The 23,386-nt window shown below is 44.9% G+C and overlaps 1 protein-coding gene across 1 annotated transcript in view; it reads right to left on the bottom strand.

Moving 5' to 3' along the window:
• The window catches only part of Magi2 (membrane associated guanylate kinase, WW and PDZ domain containing 2), a 439,692-nt gene that overhangs the window by 88,188 nt on the left and 328,118 nt on the right, over nucleotides 1-23,386 (bottom strand). Inside the window, exons 11-13 of the mRNA XM_033756513.1 lie at nucleotides 21,755-21,796; nucleotides 14,392-14,483; nucleotides 4,791-4,983 (exon numbers count right to left, since the gene is read on the bottom strand). Coding sequence (XP_033612404.1) covers nucleotides 4,791-4,983; nucleotides 14,392-14,483; nucleotides 21,755-21,796 — 327 coding nt within the window. The remainder of the gene's footprint in view (nucleotides 1-4,790; nucleotides 4,984-14,391; nucleotides 14,484-21,754; nucleotides 21,797-23,386) is intronic.

Here is a 23,386-nt window from a genome sequence, read left to right as displayed (position 1 = left end):
GGCTATTGTCTTTCTTATTTGATAAATTTCACTTTTTCTAATTAAGAGAGGTTTTAAGAAACAAAAAGGACACTTTTCATGTGTAAGAAATGTACTGAAGTCACGTAAGAACAAAATGTCAATGTCAAAGGCTTTCCCTTTTCGGAACTAGAATTTAAGATTTCTGTCTCTAAAATTCATCCTTCCTGCTAGAAACATCACCCAGAGACAAGCCAGTATTGTCTTGGTGAAGCACATGTCCTTTATCTGTCCTTGTACAAGTTGGAAATAAAATGATTAGAGATAGTCTCAAAGAAGAAAAACAAACAATTATTACACTGCTACATTAAATTGAAAGTCTTCCTGAGTTATTGGACCAAATCAGGAACTAAATGTCATAGGCAGTGACAAGAGAGATCTCATTTTCTGGCTGTCATATTTTAGGGTATTGAGAGCTGTGGTTGTCAGTAAGTCAACAACAAAGAAAAATTATCTGTCTTGGTAGTAAATGGCTGGGAGTGGCTGTACCACCAGCTCTAGAGAGAAAGAAAGGAAATCATGGACTGAGTGAGCTTCCCTAGGTAAGAGCTGAGTCAACTACAGGAGCAGAACACTTCTCTATGGCTTTTGGACTTCTCTTTCAACCTCCGGAAAACTGCTCTGCATGGTTAGCAGAATGAGTATATTTTAAATCAGGAAGTTTAAGCAGCTTCTAAGTTCTTTCTGAGCTTGTTCTGGGTCCCTAACACTTGGAAATTGGTAACATCATTGCCTTTGAGGGATGGACCCCACCTCGTGTCTCTATTCCATGTCTCAGGATCCAGATTGGGAGTATCTTTTCCAACAACTCTTTCTGGTTGTTTGAGAATAATACAATAAAATGCCATAAAGTGACCAAATGCCCTGTGGATTTAAAAAAAAAAGTACTCATTTCCAGGATCCTCAATTCATTCTTGTGGTTCACTAGTGGGTATACGGAATTCAGCCACTGAGTACTTGCTAAAGTCAAGCAATTCATTTTCAATTAAATTTCCACTTAGTTTCCACCAGCGATCCTGGAAATAAATCATTGCTATGCCGACCAGTTGTCAGCAAGGCCCACCAGGTGAGATCTTAGACCAGAATGTGATGTTCTCCTCAGGGCTTACTTCTGATTTGTACAGGGCTGGCCTGTGCTTTCCTTACTAATTGTCAAAACTAACTGCCAGTGTTTGTAAGTAGGAAGATTTTATAGAAACAGGGTTTTCCAGTTGTTATTGAGATACTTAGCAGTAATCAGCTGGAGCTGGGTAACGGCTGCTCCCTTCCCTGGGTGCGTGGTTTCCAGGTCACCATGGTCCATGTCACCCATACATGTCTTAAAAACACCAGATTTCATTCATGCATGCATTTTCCCTTAGCCTGAGGAACCATAGGGCCACAGGGATGTATTTAAGCAGAGCCTTCCTTTTCCTTCCACACCACACGTTGGGCACCACAGATCCGGGGTTCTGTAACAAGGAGACCTTACCTGACTCAGACCCAGCCTGAGCCTATTCTCAGGACTGTCCCCTCACAGGGTGTCAGCCCTAAAGATGGGCACATGATGTGTGGCGAGGCAATGGGGCAGGAGTGCGCATGGAGCGTGACACACGGGCGTGCACACCGGGCCCTCGCAGTACCTCGGGGTGCAGGGGCAGCCCAGTTTACAGCCTGCAAGGATTTGGGTGGCCTTTCTGGTTTGTAGTCCCCAAGGCACCTTAGTGAAATGGGGGGCAGGCTCGGAGACAGAGGACAAGGGACACGTTCCGAACAGACGCTGTCACAGAGGAAGACGCTGAGCTTTAAAACCAACTCTAACATGTGTTGATTTAAGCCATAAAACTTTTGCATCACTTTCAGAGATTCCCCAGAGACCCTCTCCTCTCAAACAAATGGTGCACATTCAAGACAATGTCAGTAGGTTACCCAGCTGCCAAGGAAGCCTTCCCTTCCTCAGCATCATGCTGAGAACCAGACTTTTCCTAGGCGTCAGAGGAAGACGCTGAGCTTTAAAACCAACTCTAACATGTGTTGATTTAAGCCATAAAACTTTTGCATCACTTTCAGAGATTCCCCAGAGACCCTCTCCTCTCAAACAAATGGTGCACATTCAAGACAATGTGTCAGTAGGTCGAACATCTCAAAGCTGAGCTACCAAATATATAAATACATGTACCTTTGGTACAATAACTAAAGCTACTCTTCTATTCTCCTGGGGGGTGGTGCCAACTAAGTCCTGGGGCTGGTGGCGTCACTGAGATGTCCTGGTGTTCAAGGTGCAAGATCTGAGCTAGGAGCACATAGTGAATAAAACCGGAGGCACTCCTGGATAATCTGTTCCCTCACCCAGCCATCTCTCTCCTTGGAAGATCTAGCTGGCCATGGCCTCACTGAAATGTTTGCTTATTTTTGCCACGTACATTTTTATGACAATACTTGGCAGCCTTCTATGTCACTTTAATTTTCACCCAATGTTACTAGATGGTCTCTATCTCTTCTAATGGATGTGATCTCTTTCAGAAGCATCCAGGAGGAAGCCAGTGCCCTCCTCCCTTGGAGCCGAGAAGCGTCTGCAGAGGCAGGGGAGGGTCCGATGGAAAGGCCGAATCCCCACTGTATCCCTTCCTCCTTTTTGCCCCATGTTGCTCTCTACTCCTATTTGTGCCAAGTTGATCGCTCTCTTCAGCTTTGAATCCTTGCATCCTAAGCCAGGCTGGCACCTCCCTTGTTTAGGAAAACACAGCAATAACAACAGCAATGGTGCCACTCCCTGGAGAGGCTTCTCCAGGGCCCTGTCCATTGCTCACTTTGCAGAATCAGCAGCTATGGAACCGGTCATCTCCATGCCTGTGGAAATCTCCTGCACTACGTTTTTAGGCCTTTACTTTGTTCTCCAAGTATCCTTGGCTGAACTTAATCATTTTCAGTACTGACGAAGCTTTCAAGGAAGAGCGGGCCGAATGATCTTGGAGACTGCCCTGGTGTGAAGGAGCAGTTTACAGCAGAACATTTTCAAAAATTAAATGCACTTGAAATGCACTCAGCAGCAGCCAAACAGAGGAAATTTGGTGAGAACTGCAGGAAAGAGCAGCTTCGTGGAAGTCGCATGGCCCGCGGACTGCAAGGATACTTTTGTGAAGTGCTGGTGTGCCTGCCAACAGCTTGCATTGATTAGAGCAAACTTTAATTCGCAATAATTAGTCGGTGGCAAGGGGAGCATGAAATTATGTTGGTGCACTGGTTTTGTACTCTGCAGTATATTTCCGTGTAAATCAGGTATCTTTTTAATTTATCTTAGGCTGCATATAGCACAGCAAACTTTTTATTAAAAATTACTCTGCAGGGAGAGAGAGTTAAATGCTAACCAAGAAAGCACTGTCTCCCTCCTGGCATCTGGCCCAAGGATAAGGCATAATTCACTGTGTTTTACTCCCTCGGGCCCGGTGTCTGCCATGGATCCCAGAAGATGAATGGCACCTCCAAGCAAAACCTCTGTCCCACACGAGATATATAGCAGTCTCTACTGGTGAGGGCTGACAGTTCTTCTGACTTGCCCTTTAAGTGATTGCTCTTGCTCAAATCTGGTTTCTAGAGACTCAAAGAGAAAAGGATTTTCAGTTCAGTGCATACATCTAGTCCTTCAAGCCTGTGATGAGCAGGTGGCCCTTTTCCGGATTCCAGGGTGAGGTGGGTCTGCACATTCGGTCCTGGTGTTGGGACTGACATTCACGAAAGGTCTTTGGGTCTTTGAACTCGCCAGGGGTGGGGACAGTGTCTGCAAGTGGGAAGGGAGGTGGAAGGTGGCACAAAGACTCCTGGCAACAAGAGTCTGTCTCTGCATTGGCACTGACTCTGTGTGGACGCCCGGGCAAGCTGCCGTCCTCCATCCTCAGTGTTCTGACCCGTGACAAGGAACTCAGGCCATTTAGGTTTCTCCTAGCTTTAGAACTGATGGTCAGCAGGAAGCCAGCAGGCCATGGGGCCAAAGGCGGCAGCGGATCACGATGGGAGAGGCCACTTGTATGGTCCACAGGACACAGCATGGGCAGCTCAGGGCAGAGCTATGATCCCCAGTCATTCAGCGTTCAGATTACAAAACAGCGTGGGGCTTGTTACGGGTGTATTGCTTAAAAACAGAAATCTTTTTTTTTGGGTGGGTTGAGATGTGAAGAGAAGAAAATTAGATCGTATTATGAGTATATGGGCTGACTTATGCAAGTATGTCTTTAGTGGATTCTTTTATGAAGACAAGGAAATGGTTGTAAAGGGAATAATTATCTCCACTTCATTGTTTCATAAGTTTGGAGCTATATGAATTATGTTTTCTCAGAGTGAGCAATGTATTTTTCTACACGGGGTAATAGTTTATTGTTACCTTTTATCACACTTTACAATCAAAGCTAAATTTCCATTCTGGTTTCCCTATTACGGTACCAAAATACCAGAGTTTTTTGTTTGTAAACACAATGAGAAACATTTTCAAAATGTGCTTTTTTTCCCATTGTTACATTCTTCCTCATATAACTCCAACCCTCAAAGAGCAAAGAGCAGACCTGCAGTCAGTTAGCCCCAGGCTGGGGCAGGAATTTTTAACAGCTGCATTTGAAATGCAGGCCTCAAAGGCTGCCTGGCGCTGTGCACTAGCGGGTGACAATGTACTCCCAGAATCAGTCATTTGGGGGGTATCTAGGTTGTTTCCGCCCCGAGTGGCACAGTCTCAGGGGCCCTCACCAAGCCTCAAAAGGCACCTCCCACTGAACCCGACTCCCGCCGCGGCTGCAGGCACGAACCTCCGCATAGCACCTTTCTTCTCACAGTGAGGTTCACCTGCCCGTTGCGGGCTGCGTGGTGCATGAGGTCGATAACGTAACGGTGGGTCTTGCCGGCCACTGGGATCCCGTCCACGTAGACGAGCTCATCTCCCGGGTGTAGGCGGCCGTCTCTGTCGGCTGAGCCCATGGCAATGACGGCTCCGATCAAAATCTAGAGAAGCAGAGAGAAGGACAGGACCATCACATGGCGCACATACACACAGGCGAGCTTGCACAGAATGGAGGCTGGAGGGACGACCTTCCCACACTCTCAGAGGCCGACTCCGGGAGAGGTAAATGTCTCCAACGTGTTGCTGCCAGCCGTAAAGTTTGGGGACACTTGCTTCCTGGGTAATCCGTTTCCATCCTCCAGGAAATGCCTGACTCAAAACCAGCTAACAGGAACTGGCCAGCACCACACTCCGTTGGAACAAGGTGGAGGCTGAAGGCTGGCTCCAGTTCTTACTTGCGTAGCTTTGCTAGGGCCTCTGGGAGAATAGAGTGAAATAGCGTACAGTATGTGAAGCATTTGACATTTTTCATGGCACAGAGGGAATACTCAAAAAAAATGTCAAGGAGAAACTAACTACTGTGCATTAGTGAACTCTGATAGAAGTTGAAGGTTTTGTTTTGTTTTTTGGCTTTGCTTCAAAAGGTGGGAGAATATAAAGCAAACAAAACAAGACAAAGCAAAAACAAAAAAATAAAGCAACAACAGTTGCCTTTTTCTGGCCAGATGATTTACTGAAACATCTCCAAGCCTTCTCCAGATATTTCCTCTGTCTTTGCATTGCTGTCTAACCGATAAATATTTCCCCCACTGATGGACAACAGGCTGCTTTCTCTGCCAGTGGTGGAGCCACACAGCATCTGAAGGTAGTGGTTACTACTAGCTGGGGAGTATCGCAGAGCCCCGACGCTAGGGTTTGCACCATATGGAGCAATCCTTGGCTCATGACCTAGTTTCCTTCAGACATAATAACTTCCCCGGAGTCCCAGGTCTCTGGGTTCCTGCTAGACTCCAGCTGGCTGCACAGTGGCTCTCTCCCGACCTGCAGGCTGCGTTCTCAGTCTTGCAGGCAACAGGCCGACTGCTTTGTTCTTAGGCACTTTGCTCACTATGAACTGTCGCCATGGCACCAGAGGTGGGGGCCAAGGACTTTTCAGGTACTGTGCAGGCAAAGTTACAATCTGAGGACTTTCCAACCTTGGTCCATTGCATAACTTCTTGTTTTAGAAAAATAAAAATTCCCTACTGACTGCTGCTTTCTTCCTATTCCTGAGGCGTGGGGGATAGAATTGCTGCCCTGTTGAATATTAGTGCTCTGATGAGTGATTCATTATTGCTATCAAAGGAAAGGCTCGCACCACCTGCCTTAGATGGCGGCACAGTGTGTGGTTCTCTCCCTGTGACCTGCTGTACCCATTTGCTGTAGTGTAGAAGCTGGACGTACTTTGGCCAGTTTCCATGCCAACCTGAATTTATGGATTTCTTTCTAAAGATGTTCCAAGCTAGTCTTCAAAAGGCTCAACTCACGATGGTGAGCTTCAAAGATTTTTAAAATGCTTTGTGCAAAAGCCAGTTAAAATGCATGCTTATGTCTCCCCCCGTCTCCCCCCCAGCCCCAGGCAAAGCTGCATTTTGTTGGGTGAGCCCAAAGGAAACATTTCAACCTTTAGATCTCTTGCACACTGAAGTGGAAGGATTTATAGAGAGTTATGGTTCTTCCATTCTTGACCAATAAGTGATCAGTTTTAAGGTATAGTTCTGATTCTAACAAAAGTGAGATAAAAATAGGGGTTACGACTGAGCCAGAGCTGCAATTAGGCTCTGAACAAAGATGGGGGGCAGGTGATGCTCCACATTACAAAATTCCTGCTTTCCTCCTGCTAAGGAAAATAGCACATGCACACAACTCCTGGTTGCACTCTGTGCTGGCAGTGTAATGTCACTCATGCAAAGGGAGACACTTGCTTTCCTGTGATGCTGGTGTGACATGAATCACTCTCATTCATTCGTGTACTCAACAAATATTAACTGAGCCCAGGGATACTTTCAAGTGCTAGGGCATCAATATCCAATAATCAGTAAACAACAAACGTCCCGACCCTGTGGAGCTGCCATCTCAGCGCTCAGACACTGACAGGTGTGATCAGTGTGTAAATTGTAGTCTGCCAGAAGGCGCGTACCACGGGAAACTACAGCGAGGTGAAGAGGTGTCAGTCCTGTGGCCGAGGCAGCGCTAGAGCTGGTGAGAGGAGGTGACGCCAAGAAGCTGACACTTGGGCAAAGGCTGAAGCTCACTGGAAGCAGCTCAGCAAGAAACCTCAAGCTTTAACCCTTAAATCTTCTTATAATTTGCTCTATCAAATCCTACAAACTTACGTCTCAATGGTGTATTCAATGAATACTTCAATTATCTAAATAAATGGTAAATCCAACACTTCAATATAAATTATCATATAGTATTATTTAGTACGTATTATATTATAATCATTATAGATTATATATTGATATCTACAATTATACAAATTATATAATAATATATTATAATACAATACATTATAGTGTATTAGCACAGTATATTATAGTATTATGCTATAGTATTAGTATGTGGTGTATTATATAATCACATATGGATTATAAATATATACCGTTAGGTGGAATTAGATGATTGACCCATGGTATTTAGCATAGCAGTTCTGCACTGCACAGTGGATTATTGGTCTTATTCAGGACACGGCATCAGGTGCCTTTCATCACACAGCCACATTATGCAGTGTTCTGCACCTCATCCCACACGAGGTTCCCACAGCTGGCCAGGAAGCCACCTGGAGCTGTTGGGCACCATGCACCACAGGCCAGCAGGTAGGCATCAGGGTACTGGCGCTCCAGCCACGAGGCATCTGCTGTTTCTCCCTCCCTCGGGGTAACTGCCTTTGCTGGGGACAGCCGACCCCGCCCTGTCACCGCCTCTGGCTCTCCTGCTGCTGCTCCTCCTCAGCCTCCGACAATTTTGCACCCTTGTGAGTCACACAATATTTTGCCGCGGACACGGAGGTAGTTCTACGTGACTCTGTGCTGGAAAAAACACAACTTTTTTTCTTTACCTCAGGTATGATTTGTACACTCGACACATTCTATTACTTCCTATTTGCCACCTTAACCGCAGGGACTGGAGAATCTATGAGTCCCTCCTGCACCGTAACTCATCCTGGCTTCCCCAAGGATGCACTACGGTGCTCGCTTAAGCTCATGCGAACATGGTTCCCGTATCTGACCCTTCCAACCAGGAGTTCTCAAACTGTCGGGTGTGGAGGAGCCGGGCGGTGAGCTTGGTGAATCAGCTCTGGGCCCCACCCTGAGGTCTGGTCCTGGCCCCGCATGACCAACGAGGTCCCAGAGGGGTTGGAGGGTGCTGGTCCTGGCTCAGCCGCGCTCTGGGCACCATGGTCCTGAGAACGCCCACGGGGACCTTTCCTCAGGCACGTGGCCCGAGCTGCTGACCTTCACACGGCCACTTCCCAGGCCTGCAGCACGAGTTTGGTCCAGGTTCCCTCTGCCCCAAGTCGCATCTTTCTGCCAGTCTCGTTGGCCCCTGGCTGCCCTGGATGGTGAGCCTGCCCAGCCAACATGCCCTGGGTCTGTCCACCCCTTTGGCCTCAATGGACAACTGGCCTCTTCTCCACCCTCAGCGAGGGCCTTTTCATGCTGTCCCCCTTGCCTTGGCCCTGAAGGAACAGCTTAAATTAATAACAGCAATTCACATGGTAGTGGCTGAGACCATTAAATCAGGGGGAAAAAAAAGAAGAATGCTAAAAAGAAAAACAAGAGGCTGGGGATTTAGCAATGGTGCTGCTACCTGCCTTGAAAGTGTAAGTTCTCGAGTTCGATCCCCCGTAATGGGGGAAAAAAACCCCTCAAGAATAATCTAAAAAGAAAATCAAAATCCAATAAGAGACAGAACCCAACCCATCTCTTAGGCCTTTTAATGCTTCCCTGCCCCTCCTACTTGATGTGAGTCCAACACCAGGAAATCTGCTCTGCAGACTTGTAGTCTGGGGCCCCTTCCTTGCCACTGTGCCTGACGTATCAGGTTCTTTCCTTCTGAAACTCCTCTGGGATCCGTCCTGGCCCTGTGTAGGAGTAATCGGCCGGCATGTCCTCTTCAAGTGGCTTTTCTTTTCTTTTTGCTTTTCTGATACCAGGGATCGAACTCAGGACCTGGTGCTTGCGAGGCAGGCGGCAGGTAGTGCGGTGCCACTGAGCTAAATCCTGGGCCCCTGAGTGGTTTTTCTTGACCCAGGCCTTCTCCATTGCAGTGTTTTCCAGATCTTTCCATCCACCTTGATGGTTTTTCCTCTCTTTTTAGCTCACAGCTGGAAATCTCATTTTTGTTTCTTTCTGGCCATTTTTCATTTCTTCTTATCCCTATTGTTATTTAACTGTGAAAAGAATTTCCTTTTGCAGGAAAAATGCCCCTGTGCTTTGTCTGATCCAGGGCCCTGCGGTTCACTGTTGGCCCAAAGCCCTGTTGTCATGTTTTATGCGCACCACGGGCTGCCACTCTCACTTCACACACGAGGGGCAGAGAGCCCTTGAGGTATCCCGTGAGACCTTCCGTGGCTGGGGACCGAGGTGGAGGCCTCTCCTTGTAGCACACCAGCAACTGAAAGGCGCCAGGGCACCGGCTTTGTACACTGCCTCTGGGTGGGGTGCAGCAAAGCGGGAAGGAAAGGCCTCTGGGAGGGCTTTACGGTGAACTCGCTCGGCCTGATGCGGTGATTCTGGTTTTCTGGGCTCATTTTTGGACTTTGCTGGCATTAGGGAGATTAGGCTTCTACTTTACGCTGAAGTGGTGAAATTATAACTTGCCACAAGAGTGTGTCTTAACAGGAAGGAATAAACAGGAATAAATCTAAGTAAATACAGTAGGGATAACCAGCAATCCGTGTAACGTGAGGAGACTTATCACAAAAAAGTGATGTGGGCATCTGGGGACCGGGGTACAGACGGGCAGGGTGATGTCCTGAGGCTTCATGGAGACCATGGTGTGTGCCCAGGCTGAGCCCCAATCGGAGTAGTTCATGTTCCACCTGGGCAGTGACCTACGGCTCTGGTGCTAGGCAGAGTCTGGAAGCCCCTCTTCCTCCTTGAGGACCAAGCCTCTGCCTGCCTTCCTCATGACTGGGTCCTATGGGCCTTTCTCCTTCGGGGCATGGGCAAGGGCAAGTGTAGGTAACATTTATTTATTTTTTAAATTTTTTGTTGAGACAGGGTCTCACTGTGTAGTTGACCTGGAACTCACTGTGTAGCCCAGGCTGGTCTCGAACTCACAGAGATCCTCCTGCCTCAGCCCCCTGAGTGCTGGGATTACAGGCATGTGCCACCATGCTGGGCTTGTAGGTAACATTGATTGAGTAGGGTACTGGCTTACCCCGCAAACACAAAGCATGAGCCTCAGGGCCTGGCCAAATAAGAATTTCATATTTCAAAGACTGTACTAAAGGAAATACCATGGGAAGAACTGAAACTATTGCTTCATAGCTTAATGTCTTATTTGTATCTATGTATAGAATAAGGGACCTGATAGTATGTTCAGTGCTAAGAGTCAATAAAGATCATGGCCTGGCCTTGTTGCTGGCTTGGGTGGCATAAAACATTCATATTTCCAATTTCATGCAATCCAGTCCTCCAGGATGGGAGTTTCACAGATGGCAGCTGAAGGAGGCAGCACAGGAACTGGGCAGTTTGGAAACTGTGCCCACGTTTAGCCTGAAAGGGGCCACTGCTTGGCCTCCAGCTTGTTGCTGGCTTGGGTGGCATAAAACATTCATATTTCCAATTTCATGCAATCCAGTCCTCCAGGTGGGAGTTTCACAGATGGCAGCTGAAGGAGGCAGCACAGGAACTGGGCAGTCTGGAAACTGTGCCCACGTTTAGCCTGAAAGGGGCCACTGCTTGGCCTCCAGTTGGTTGTCATGGGTCAACTAAATGATGCTAGATCCATTTTTTTCGAGAGAAGGTCAGAACTTTTAATATGTGCATGACTCACTGTCAACAATTTTAAAACACTGCATGATACAGGGTTGCCAGCTCTAGGCCAGGGTAGTTCTACAGGGCCTACATTAAGAGGCCAATAAGAAATGTACGCTTCAGGTTATTATTTGTTCTGAGAAACCCAGAGGCAGTTTTGTCTTGGAGAGCACGCTCTTCAACTCCATTCCATATATATATATATATATATATGTAGCCTGGTCTTGGAAGACATAAACACCAGTAAATCATAGTTCTTGTCTTGAAGTGATCCACAGGTTGATATGATGTGAGGTAGTGTATTCTGAAACAAAGACTTGTCTTTCTGGCAAAACCTCCTTTAGCTGGTAAGTTTGAGGTATTGTGCTGGTTTACTTGCAAGAGATTGGATCTGAGTTTGCCCTTAAACTGCTGTATCACACAAATGCTATGACATTTGTGTACACTGGTATTTTATTTTGAGCATGGTTTTATTTTGTTCCAGTCCTTTGGAATCTTTTCAGCTTCTGGTTTTGTAATAAAGAATTTGGCCTCAGTTCAGAGAAAGGTCTGGTGATTGTCCCTGGTTCCCGAGAGACAATCTCCAAGCTCTTTGAACAAGAGTATCTTCTTCTACATAACGAACCCCCTAGCCCATACCTGATAGTTTAGCATCAGAAGACGATTCAGGGAGGGCCAGCCTCCTCAAGGATCTTCAGGGGAGGACTGACTATACCGGGAACACCAACCACGTCATGAGAGAGTTGAGCCTTTGAATCATGTGGCATCAGCCTGACCTCTGGATAGGACCAGGGGCCACAAACTGAGCTCAGTAGCGGTGATTTAATCAACCACGCCTGTAATGAAGCCCTGGTAGGAAGCTCTGATTGGTAGTTTGGAGGAGCATTCCCCATTGGCATTGCGTGATGTGTCAATTCTGGAGAGTCACTTGCCCCCGAGGATGACTGAAGATTCACACTGGGAACTTTCCAGGCTTCTTCTCATGCGTCCCTTCTTTTGGCTGCTTCTGATTTGTGTCCTTTCATTATAGTAAAATTAACGCTAGGTGAAATGCTCTCCTGAGTCTGAGTCGTTCCAGTGAATGATAAAACTTGAGGAAGGCAGTGGGGATGAGAAAGTTCTCAAACGGCCAGAGTGACCCCTCTCTCCTTCTCACTTATGGTTTTCAAGAATAACCATAGAGCATGTCCTAAAATGAGGAGGAGCCAGCCGGAATGCCTTGAGCTGTGCTCCAGCCTCCGTCAGAGTGCGGACGTCTTTTGGCGCCTTGCACCAGTGAGCCGTATCACTCTCGGGTGTGAAACCCACAGTGTCGGCTTCTGGGGGCTCCTCAGCTATGCAGCACGTGGGGTACGAACAGGTGAGACTCCGTCTGTCCTAGGGAGCTCTTTTGGGCCTCAGGGGAACATCACATGAGGAACCCAGGCTCCTGTTGTCCCTTACAAACGATGAGCCCACTTCATGTAACCCGCTGTGCGTGTGGACGCTCTGTCTCCCTTGACTCGAGATGAGTCGGTAAAGAGTACTGAGTGAGCTTGCTCCACAGAAGGGACCCCCAAATCTACAGCTCTGCCTAAAGTGGAGGCACCTTGTGGAGACTCTCCCCTTGGACCCTGTGGTCTAAAACTCACTTAGGTTGATGTCAGGAGTCCTGGGCAGACAGGACAGTCGGGAAGAGCAGAGGAGGACCTTCAGTTTGGCCAGCTCTGCAGAATGGCCCATTTGACTTTCGTGTAGTAATAAATAAAGGGGAAAGGTGAAGTCTCTGCTTAAAAGGAGTTTAAAATGCTGCTGATCAAACAAAATAGGCAGATGCACGAACATGTCAGAGAACAACCCCAGAGGAAGCCGAGTCAGTAAATATTCCTTGGAGGCCAGGGAGTTTGGGAGAATAAATTGAGGCGTTTAGTGCTTTGGAGTGAGAAGAATGCGGAGATACTAACATAGGGCACATTAGCCTCAGAGTTACATGTACTGAGGGACCAAGCTCGGGCCCGCATGGTTTGGTTTCCCTTTTCCCCCTCAGAGTTCCATTCCTCTCGTCCTGGGATGCCCGGCTGTGAGTTTCCTGACACCCTCCGTCACCTGGATGGCACTCTGGATTCCTTCCTCGCTGTAGCTCATCTGTTTTACACATGGAGAGCCACAAATATCACAAAGGACTTTCCTCTACACAAGCATTTAAGAAACTCTGGGCAGCACTTGGAAATGTACTCTTCCATCTTCGTTGGCAGCTGGGAAATCAGCGATGCACTGGTTAACTGTTTCCAATAGGCCACAATCCCCAGGAAATAGGAACAAGTCCTTTATCATGGAGTGTCCTTATCCTTGGAGCTCCAGCTCAGCTTCCCCAGGTTTTCTGTAGGAAGAGACCTCACCAGTCACTCAGCCCAGCTCCTCTTGTGGGCAGAGGAAACCTCTCTGGGGTCCCTATCATGTGCTCAGTGACTCTGCTTAAATGACCCTGCCCTGAAGGTGCTCCCTACTTCACTTTGGGGCAGTTTTCATTACTCTAGATTCTATTCATCTGTTCGATTGATAGTTTCTTCTTGGAGATTTCTGCCAATCAGTTTTATTTTTACTTTTTGGAGTGATCTATTAATAGGAGAAACAAAAGTGAAGATAGCAAACATGCAATCGGCACTCAGTATGATGGAGTCACAATACCGAGAGCCTTAACACGTCTTGACTTCTTGACACCTGAAAGCCATTGTACGAGGAGCGCTGCTGTTACCCTGTCTTGCAGTAGAGGAAGCTGAAGCTCAGAGTCTAAGTTCCTGGTGTGTGTTGGATGGGGAGCAGGTGCTGGGGGTGGGGTGCTGGCATCTGACTGCACACCTTAGGGTTTTCAGAACTTTTGTATGGATTTGATCTGATCGCACCGAGTGACATTTAAGCTACATCTTTCACGATGAGTGCTTTAGAGCTGATCTTTTCTTCTGTGTATTAATGATGACTTATTGTATGTGCATATAGTCACTCTGAATGTATGTGCACACACATATGTGTATGTCAGTATAAAGTAGCCCTTCCTGAATTTCCAATATTGTGCCAGCTGGCTGCCTTCATGTATATCTTCTCACGGTAGAACCTTAATTCAAATCTAGTGGAGATTTTTGCAGCACTGAACTTAACTGTACTTCTCCTTGTCCCCCTGTTACTCTCTCTCACTCTTGCTGCAAACTCAATTCTGACTTTTCAAGTCTCTGCATACGTATCTTTAGTTTTACTGCTTGTCTACTCATGACCTGCCACTCAGGAGGACTGAGGTTCCAATCCCACTGGATAATTGAAACACTAGAGGAAGCCATCCATTCTAAGCAAGAGTGATTTCTCTGTGATTTATGATATGATTCTGGCTACACAGAAACTTGCTGTTGTGAGATCTTTTTAAAGAGAAAAGCAGGGAAAGAAAGACTCATTCCTTTTGGCATGAGTCCTAAAACACTTCCTTTTCAAGGTTGTCACACTGAATGCTATCTTCCCTTGTACTTGCACACACAACAGGGCTGAACATGTGGAAATAAAGGGGATTCAACTTACTGGCTGTCCAGGCTCATCTCCTCCGAGGATTCTGAAGCCAAATCCAGACTCCATCCTCCGAAGGTGAACATCCAGTTCCTTATAGTCTGGACCTGGCATAGAGAAGATCCCATTGAGTCAGGAAATCCTCCTCCTCCCACCTCCCAGGAGCTGCACACACCAATGGTGAGTTATTTCTGTGGGTGTGATGGATGAAAATGCTGTTAGAGTGGATGGAAAGCATACAGGATGCAAGACTCGTGCAGCTAAGAAGTAATTGTGAAATGAGGTGGTCCCAGAATAACTGACCAGCCAAGGTCATCACAAGGGTGTCCCATATGCAAGGGCACATGCACTTTCTGGGTGAAAACATGGATACTTTTACAATTTCTAATTTTCTTGACAGCATCTGGTTGGCTCAAAAAGTTTGGCTGTGACTTTGGGGATGTTTATACCCTGATTGCTTTGGACATGAGAGAAAACAGATGGTCAAACCTGAATTACCTGGTAATTTACTATGATCTGTCTATGATTTGATGCATCCGGATTAGGGGTGTGTGTGTGTGTGTGTGTGTGTGTGTGTGTGTGTGTGTGTGTGTGTAGGGTATCAGCCTACCAAAAGTTTTAAAATTACAAAAATTAGAAAATATCGATCTTAAGATTTTCTTTAGTGAGGTATAAGTAAACTGTTTATTCATTTATTTTTTGACTCCTTCTTTTAGATTTTTGGGTAACTTACAGGTAGAAATTCATCTGGGTCTAAAATGAACTCTTATCCCCAAACATTTTATAATGTGGGAGCTGTTAACAGACCCCTGACTTTGTGAGTGTACTCAAAGTCAGTAGTATTTCCTACAACTCTGAAGTCAGTAAAAAAATAGAAATATATCTCAACATGAGCTGGAAAACTTCCAAATGACATATTTTCACCCCTAGAATAAATTAAAATTACAAGAAATCTTTTGACTTTTTTTCAGCAGACCATGATTTCCCTACCCCCAAACCTCTGCCCCTTCCTCAGGGGATGATACACCTGTGTACTTCTGTGTTTACTCCTAGGATGTTGTGAATGACCAGCACTGACAATTTGGTGGAATATTCATTATGCCAGCCTTTACTTAAGGGGTGTTTGGTGATTCTGGGCCTCACTAATTTGAAGAAGGAATTAGAAGTGATAGAAACAAGTATTAAAGCAAATTCCCCTGGCTTAAATTGGAGAGCTTTGGTAATGAGGATGAGATTTCAGAGAAGAATCTTCATGGGAAAAAATTCTCAAAAAGACTAAGCCACTTGAATATGTAATTGTAGCCTTAGCAGAGAGAGAGAGAGAGAGAGAGAGAGAGAGAGCGAGAGACAGGCTGAGACTCATTGCAAAATGGTGGCCGGGTGAATCTTCTCCAGACTGTACCATAGCAGGGCTGCTGAAGTGATTCAGGGCGCAGAACACAGTGACAGCCAGCTGTGGTGGTGCGCTTCAGTAAACCCAGTACTCTGGGAGGCTCAGGCAGGAGGAGTGCAAGTTCAAGTCCAGCTTGGACAATTTGGCAATGTAGCAAGACCCTGTCTCAAAACCAAACCAAATAACAACACAGAAAGGGCTGGGGATGCAGCTAAGGGTGAAGGCCCTGGGTTCAATTCCCAGTATCACAGAAATAAACCAACAACCAACCAACCAACAAAAAATGAAAAACACAGTGATAGGGGCTTGGCTTGGTGCCCAACAACTTGGGGTATTCCTAGTAATATCTGAAAGACAGATCATTCACTTCTAATTTGTGAGTAAATGTTGACTGAGCGGTACATTCTAAAAAAGAAGGTGAATCAGGTCCATAAGTCCTAAATATGTCCATACAGTGCAAGAATCAGCCATTCACAAATAACCAAGATCCGGTTTTTATGACCTTCCATGACCAAGTGCATATACTACCAGGGTCTTTCCATTTAATGAAGAACACGAAACCAGCAAAGAAGAAAAACCAATTAGACCTCCACATCCTTTTAGTTATCCTTTATGAACTGCATACTCATTTATATTTTAAAGGGGGGAGGATTTAAAAGAATTCTGTTCCTATTAAAGTTGGGTGGCAAAGGAAAGACGAAAACTCTGTCTTGTGCCTATGGGACACAGGTGCTTTTGAAGCCAACTGGCTGTGGAGTCTACAGTCCTATGTATGAAATCACACAGTAGAGAGAGGGCAACGTCTCCCAGCCTCTGTGGGCAGGTGGAGCAGCCCTGTAATGTCCAGGAGGGACCTGTACTCCTTCCCCTAGGGAGGAAGAAAGGCGAGGGAAGGCAGAAAGTGAGAGGCCCTGTCAGTTCTGGCTCAAATTCCGAAAGACGGTTATGATACATCTGACTACTGCGATCTCGTGTCTGGGTCACTTTTAGCTTGGCGGTGCTCAGGTCATAAATACATAGAAAGCACAGATAAGGTGACATATTCTTGACACTTACAATAATAGCGCCAGCACAGGTTTAAGCAGATCCTTCCACCTATTCCTCTGTTCTTCTCACTTTTAGATCGCTGGTGAGTATAGTCAGAGGGGAATCATTCCTCCAAGGATTCTGTTCCCATCCACATTGCCTTGCAGGTTCCATCTTGATTACTAAATTGGATTTCCCCTCAGGAAACACTGAAATTATGACATCCCCAGTGATGGGATTCTGAGACGGAGAAGGTATAAAGGGTTTGGCTTTGTCAGGGAATTCCATATTCCTAGGGGTATGAGAAAGCTTTTCCTTACTGAATGATTTATGACTTTAAAGGAAAAAAAAAATCAAGATTTTTAGCTAATTTATTTAACTTTGAAGAAGCGAAGTGAATAAGCATTTATCGTCCTCCTCCCCCTCTTTATATGCCTTAGTGCTATTTCTGATCCCTCTGACTGTTGCTCTGATCCACGCTAATTTGAAATATTGGGTGGTATGCGCCCAGCACTTTATTTTCACCCTTCTGTTCTTCAAGGCAGGGATGGGCAACTTCATGGTGCTGCAGGAAGCAGAAAGAGGCAAGGACAGACTCGCTGGAAAAGTGCACCAGCAGACGCCATTTGTTTTTCACTTCTTTGCTAACTGAACACAGACTCAGAGGCTGCACGGCATGAAAACTTCAGAGAAATTGTCAGATAGTGTAAAAAATAGATTGTGCCTTCAAATAGTTTTCTTTGTTGGGAGTAAGAATTTTTTAGGAAGATAATTTTTCTTTGCCCCCCCCCCCCGGCTTCACAAATGACAATGCACAATGCTCGGGGAAATTGTCCTTGTTTTCTCTTGCTTTGTTAGCTCTCTTGAAGAGGCTGACGTTTCCGGCGCTTTTTGTGAGCTTTTCCTCTTGTTGCCGACAGGCTCGACTGTCAGGCCGTTCTTTACTCTCGCCACAGGAATGTGAGGAAGAAATCTCAGGGCCAACTCTTCACTCCTGTGATGCTGCAAACCACCATCCTCGCTCCCGTTGATCAGTAAACTATACACCCAGAGGGCGTCCGCTGTGAGGCGCTACCAGGCCCCACCTGGGCCCCTTCGGATGCCACTCAACTCTGTCCCTCTGAGGTCCTCACTTCTTTGGCTTGTTTTCTTTCTGTACTCTTTTCAGTTTCTTCTTTTTCCTTTGACTCTTTTTGCAGAGCCATCAGGGTGCCACAACCGCTGCCCGGTGCAGCTCCAGAGGAAGCAGTGTGTGTGTGAAGAAAATGGACCAAGACGAGAGAGAAGATTCTTTGGATGTTGCCGCCCAGTAGCCACCCGTGTGCAGTGCTACTTCTTCCTTAGCAGTTGGATCCCAGGGTGCTCCAGCATGATGAGAGAGCCTCTCATTGTCCTCTTCCTGGATGCGATTTTCTATGCCCCCTGGGCAAGCCACTGGAGTAGAATTGACGTTTCTCAACTTCTTTTGGGTTCACCCCAATATTGCAAAAGTGAACGTTTGAATTAGCACATGGTGACTGCATCCAGGTATCAGGGCAATCCTTCCTCGAAATAAGGAAAAGCGGAATTTCAAAAGCAGACTCCTATTTCCTATTATGACTCCAGGGAACTTCACATCTGCGTGTATCTTGATCTTGCTTTTCAAAAGCACAATTTTATGTGCTGTGTTAGGGAGAAGGTTGGATGACTCCACACAACTGATTAATTATATGAATGGATTCAACCCTCAAAAATGCAAAGAACTGTGATTTTATGAATTAATTTGGCACATGGGATGCAGCTGTAAACATGTCAATTAAACCTGGTACTTGAAGCCCCTTTCATGTTTCAATTAAAACATAAGTACCATGGCTTATTATCACAGTCTGGCACAAAAACTGCACTTATTCAATTTGTCCTGTTGGAAGGAGCATTATTATTTTGGCTTTTTTTTCTTTTTTCTTTTTGGTAAAGTGATGTAGGGAAGAAGACAACCCAGGGGAAAAATCAGGAGTTTAAGAAGGTTATGAAACATGTTCTGGGTTTCCACACACCCCAGTTACAGAATGAGTTAAAGAAACATCACACAGATCCCACCACTGGAATCCCACGTTCCCAGAGAGGCAGCTGACGCACTGCCTGGATCCTGTTCTCTTTGCCTCCTCCCTTGTCCTTTGGTGGTGCGAGCCTGCTGGGCGCACTTCAGCCTACAGTAGCCATCTCCCAGTCTTTGCTTGGTTCTCTTCTCAGTCTGCAAAGAAGCGTGCAGATTTCCCCACCCTAAATGTCGCCTCCTCCCCTTCCATCCCTTCTGGAAGCGCCATCTCTCACGGCGCCCTCACTCCATATCACTCATCCTCGCCAGCCTGGTTTCTGCTTTCTCGGCATCACTTAACTCTATGAACGGGCTGCTGACATCCCAGCCACCACACGGAATAGCCTTTTTCTATTTTCTCAGTCTGACTGATTTCTGAGCCTCATTTGTTGATGATGTGACCTGTTCGACTCTAGACGGTTTAACACGCCAAACAAGGCGAAGTGTTCTTCGGAAGAGGTTTCTGTGTCACTCTCTGCCCTGGCTTTGTCCTGGGTGGAGCTGCCCACCCGTGGTTCTTGGCCGTAGAGCCCACTGCGTCTCACTAAGAAGTCCCCGGATGAGGACGTCACCGCCTTGTCCAGCTCTCGATCCCGTCATGTACGGCCCGGACCAGTTGCTGAATGAACGCTTGTAAACTCAGTTTCATAACACTTTTCAATCTACTAGACTCACAAAACAGCATCATTTTCCACTATGGAGTTATTACGTAGTTCCAGAATCACATTATTTAGGAGTAGGAACTACCAGCTTTTCCTTTGTCCCTAAAGATCTTATGTACATAAAATTAATAATACACCTTTACATTATCATAAATGTCTGTCAAAAGTCATGACATATAATGTGACAAAAAACAATTTAGACCAGAAACAATATGAGTAGCCTATTTATTGACATAGTCGTGCTTTTCTAAAATATTATGATAGTTTGGACATTTAAAAAAATATTTGGATTGGTTCTTTCCTTGAGAAATCTGAGTTGCATAGTAGTATAATGTACTTTAGCTATATCATAACTTTTAAGTAGTCCTTTTAATGTAAACTATGATATTGCACATATATCAAGGTATTCTTAGCTATTATATGGCCTTTCCCATTTTTCCTTTCTTTTTTTTTGTGCCAGGGATCAAACTGAAGTCCTTGCGCTTGCAAGGCAGGCAGTGGAAACTCTGAGCTAAATCCCGAACCCACTGTTTTGTTTTTAAATAAAGTACATCCAGAAGCTGAGATTTACAAGAGATGTGCTTGCTGATGCAAGCAAGCTGAGATTTGGAATTCCAAATTAAACCTTGATTTCACGTTGCAACTCTAATTACTAGGTCCTTTTTTCTCTGTGGGAACAGATACTCTTAAAAACTGTAGGGATTTTATAGTCAGAATACAAACCAGTATGTAAGAATAATCATGCCTTAAAATGTTTTTTTTTCAGATCAAGCTAAACAAATATTTTAGACATTAGTTGAAGACAAAATGCTAAGCAGTATCTTCAATATTTTCTACATATCCAAAAAATGACATGGAAACTTACAGGATGAAATGGTCTCAAGCACATGCATTCCCAGGGGATGTGAGAGCATGCCGAGGTGGGTAATGAGCTGTCATCATGGAACACTCTGGAGATGTGTGCTCTGAGCCCATGGACTCGAAGTGGTGCTGTTATTAAGAAATGCTCTCTGCAGCCATTGTTTCCGTGTTCAGTTATTCAATTCTGTGGCCTACTCAGCTGTTCAGAGTAGTTTTACTCTTAAATCAAAAAGGAAGAAAGATCTAATCTATCCATCCATCCCTTCCTCCCTTCCTTCCTCCTTTCCTTCACGTGGCACTTGGAATCAAGCTCAGGACCTGCATACTGAACCACATCAGTAAATTGTCCAGGCTGGACTCGAACTTGGGATCATCTTACCTCTGTCTCCTGGAGTGCTAGGTTTGTAGCATGGGCCTGGCTTCTCTCTCTTCTACAATAACATTAGTTATTTCCTCCTAGGCCAAATTTGGAGGCTACTTTTGGGGTGGATAAGTAAAAAATTGTTCCAAGTAAATTAATTGGCTATTAGTAAAAGCTTTTAATTTTGAAGCTTTGATATTCTATCTTAACCTAAACATTATTGAAATACAGCAAATTTAAGTTATATAGCAATTTAATTGATCTGAAATTAATATTTTTTATCAAAAATTTCTAGCAAATTTTCTAATATTTTCTTTGGAAATGTCTAAATTGCACATCTCTTGAGATATCCTAGCTTCTTATTTATCTGGTCTAGTGTTGTCCAATATAAATAAAGCAAAAGTTACACAAGTAATTGAAAATGGTCCAGCAGCCACTTTTGTAAAAAAAAGCAAAAAATAGGTGAACTCAATTTTAATAATATATTTCATTTAATTTGATTATCCAAAGTATAATTTTAGCATGAATCAGTAGGAAAATAATTAATGAAATAGTATTCATTTCTGCTGTCACTGTGTTAAGTTTTTGAAGTCCCACGTAGATTTTACATGTAGCCCAGTTTAAGTTTAACTTGGTCATACTTCACATTTCACAAGCCAATGGCCACTGTATTGGACCACACAGGTTTAGTGGTTTAGTGGTTTTCTTTCATCTGGTTTTAAATCTAATCTCTTATAAAGTGTTTCATGGGGGACACCTGGGAATGTGATGATCTCATTCATAATTTTCTTCTTTTCTATCTATGGCTACCTCATTATGGCTGTCTTTATCTCACGTTGGCTGGCATTTAGACCACCATGATGACACTAGCTGTGTATCCTGAATTCTTGTGCATGTAGGTGAGTACAGCAAGCCCTAAAACACTGATGAAACCCTGTAGGATGGTCACACAGAATGGAGGACATCTGTCCACAGAACCGTGAACACTGAAGGGTACTTGCCAGAGGAATCCATTCGAAAACTGGTCCTGGGTGGCACTTGTTCTGGATGGGAAAATGGGGAATTAAAATTGAAATTCATTTATGGCATTAAAAATTCAACTTTACCTTTTTTGGTTGCTACTATAATTCCCCCACCCCAATCTTTTGCGCTCATTTAATATTATTTTTCTCTTTTTAATCTGGTAGACAGATTTACTTTGCTTTATGTACATATGTTAATGTACTTCTCTCACATGTAACCAAAAGAGAAAAATCTCAATTCTTTTATATCAGCATGGAAAAGTGATCACCATTTCCAGATATTATTAGTTTTGCTTCTCACGATGAGAATGATTATGCAAAAGTAGTCAGTCCAGAACTTGAAGTAGATATATAGCAAACACAAGTCTTAGAATCACAAGTGATAGTGTGTCACGAAACACTCAAATGGGAAGTGGAATCCTCAGTGACCGCACCAATCCATGTATTCCAGTCCAGATATTTCGATGTTTTTCATTATTTGGATAGTTGAAGTTGTATATAAATACTCAAATTAAATTGGTTTATTTTAGCAACAGAGACCTTATGAGAAGTATAGTGTCATCCATGCTGTGTACAATAACATAGGAATTCATGCCCTTGAGTATAAACACCTTTGAAAGGGAGGAATATCCCCATTTAGAATTCCAGGGCCTTGACAGACCTAGTCACTGGAGGTATTCTGACATGCTGCTCTCCTGGTTAAAATTGATCAGGGGTAAAGAAGGGCCCAACCTACACAGACGTGTTTGAGAAATACTAGCTTTCAGCATGTTTTAATTTACATACATAGAAAATGACACTAGGAAATTGTGCTTTGATTTTTATTTTGCCTTCAAAATTTGCTGTCAGAACCCTGCCCACCTGCAAACCCAGCACTCTGGAGGCTGAAGCAGAAGGATTGCCGTGGGTTCGAGTCCAGCCTAGGCTACACAGTGAGATCCTGTCTCACCCCCCCCAATAAAATCCGTTTCCAGCTTATTTGTAATTAAAATACAGTAGGCACTAAGTGGTCTTTGTTTCATCTTATAATTACTATGGATAAATACTCTACCCCTATCTCCTTTGGTTAAATGCTGTAAGTTTTTCTGTAGTATCTTCAGATATTCTTCTTCCTCCTTTACAGTTCTGTCCTTAGAGGTGTTCCCAAACCACATGGTTGGTTTAATATGAGACCTGCAGATGATTTGTGGATGTAAAGCCCTGGTCAAGAGATACTGAAGGGCCGGAGGTTTAGCTCAGTGGTGCCAGCGCCTGCTGGCAAGTGCAAGGTCCTGAGTTCAGTCCCTAGTTCCACAAACAAAACAAAACAAAAAAACAAAACCGAGGAGGATAAAGCTCTATGCAAAACTAAGCTGTGCTACTTCTATCCAACAGGGGTCAGGATATTTTTGCTTCTGTGATGAACTTAATACAGTTTATCGTCTTGCTTAAAATCACTACTAAACCTCTCTAAAGCATCAATTCACACTGTAGATAAAAGAACTAGGAAGTTTTCCTGCAGGAACCTCCCTTGCTCTGACACATACCTTAGACTTCGATATAAAAACTAGTTTTAAGGGCCGGGGATTTAGCTCAGTGGTTCCACCACCTGCCTCACAAGTGCAAGGCCCC

The sequence above is a fragment of the Fukomys damarensis genome, unplaced genomic scaffold (genome assembly GCF_012274545.1).
Source record: "Fukomys damarensis isolate Sample0158 unplaced genomic scaffold, DMR_v1.0_HiC HiC_scaffold_4, whole genome shotgun sequence".
NCBI lineage: Eukaryota > Metazoa > Chordata > Mammalia > Rodentia > Bathyergidae > Fukomys > Fukomys damarensis.
Note: the sequence above shows the minus strand (reverse complement) of the source record. Positions and strands in the feature narration are given on the sequence as shown.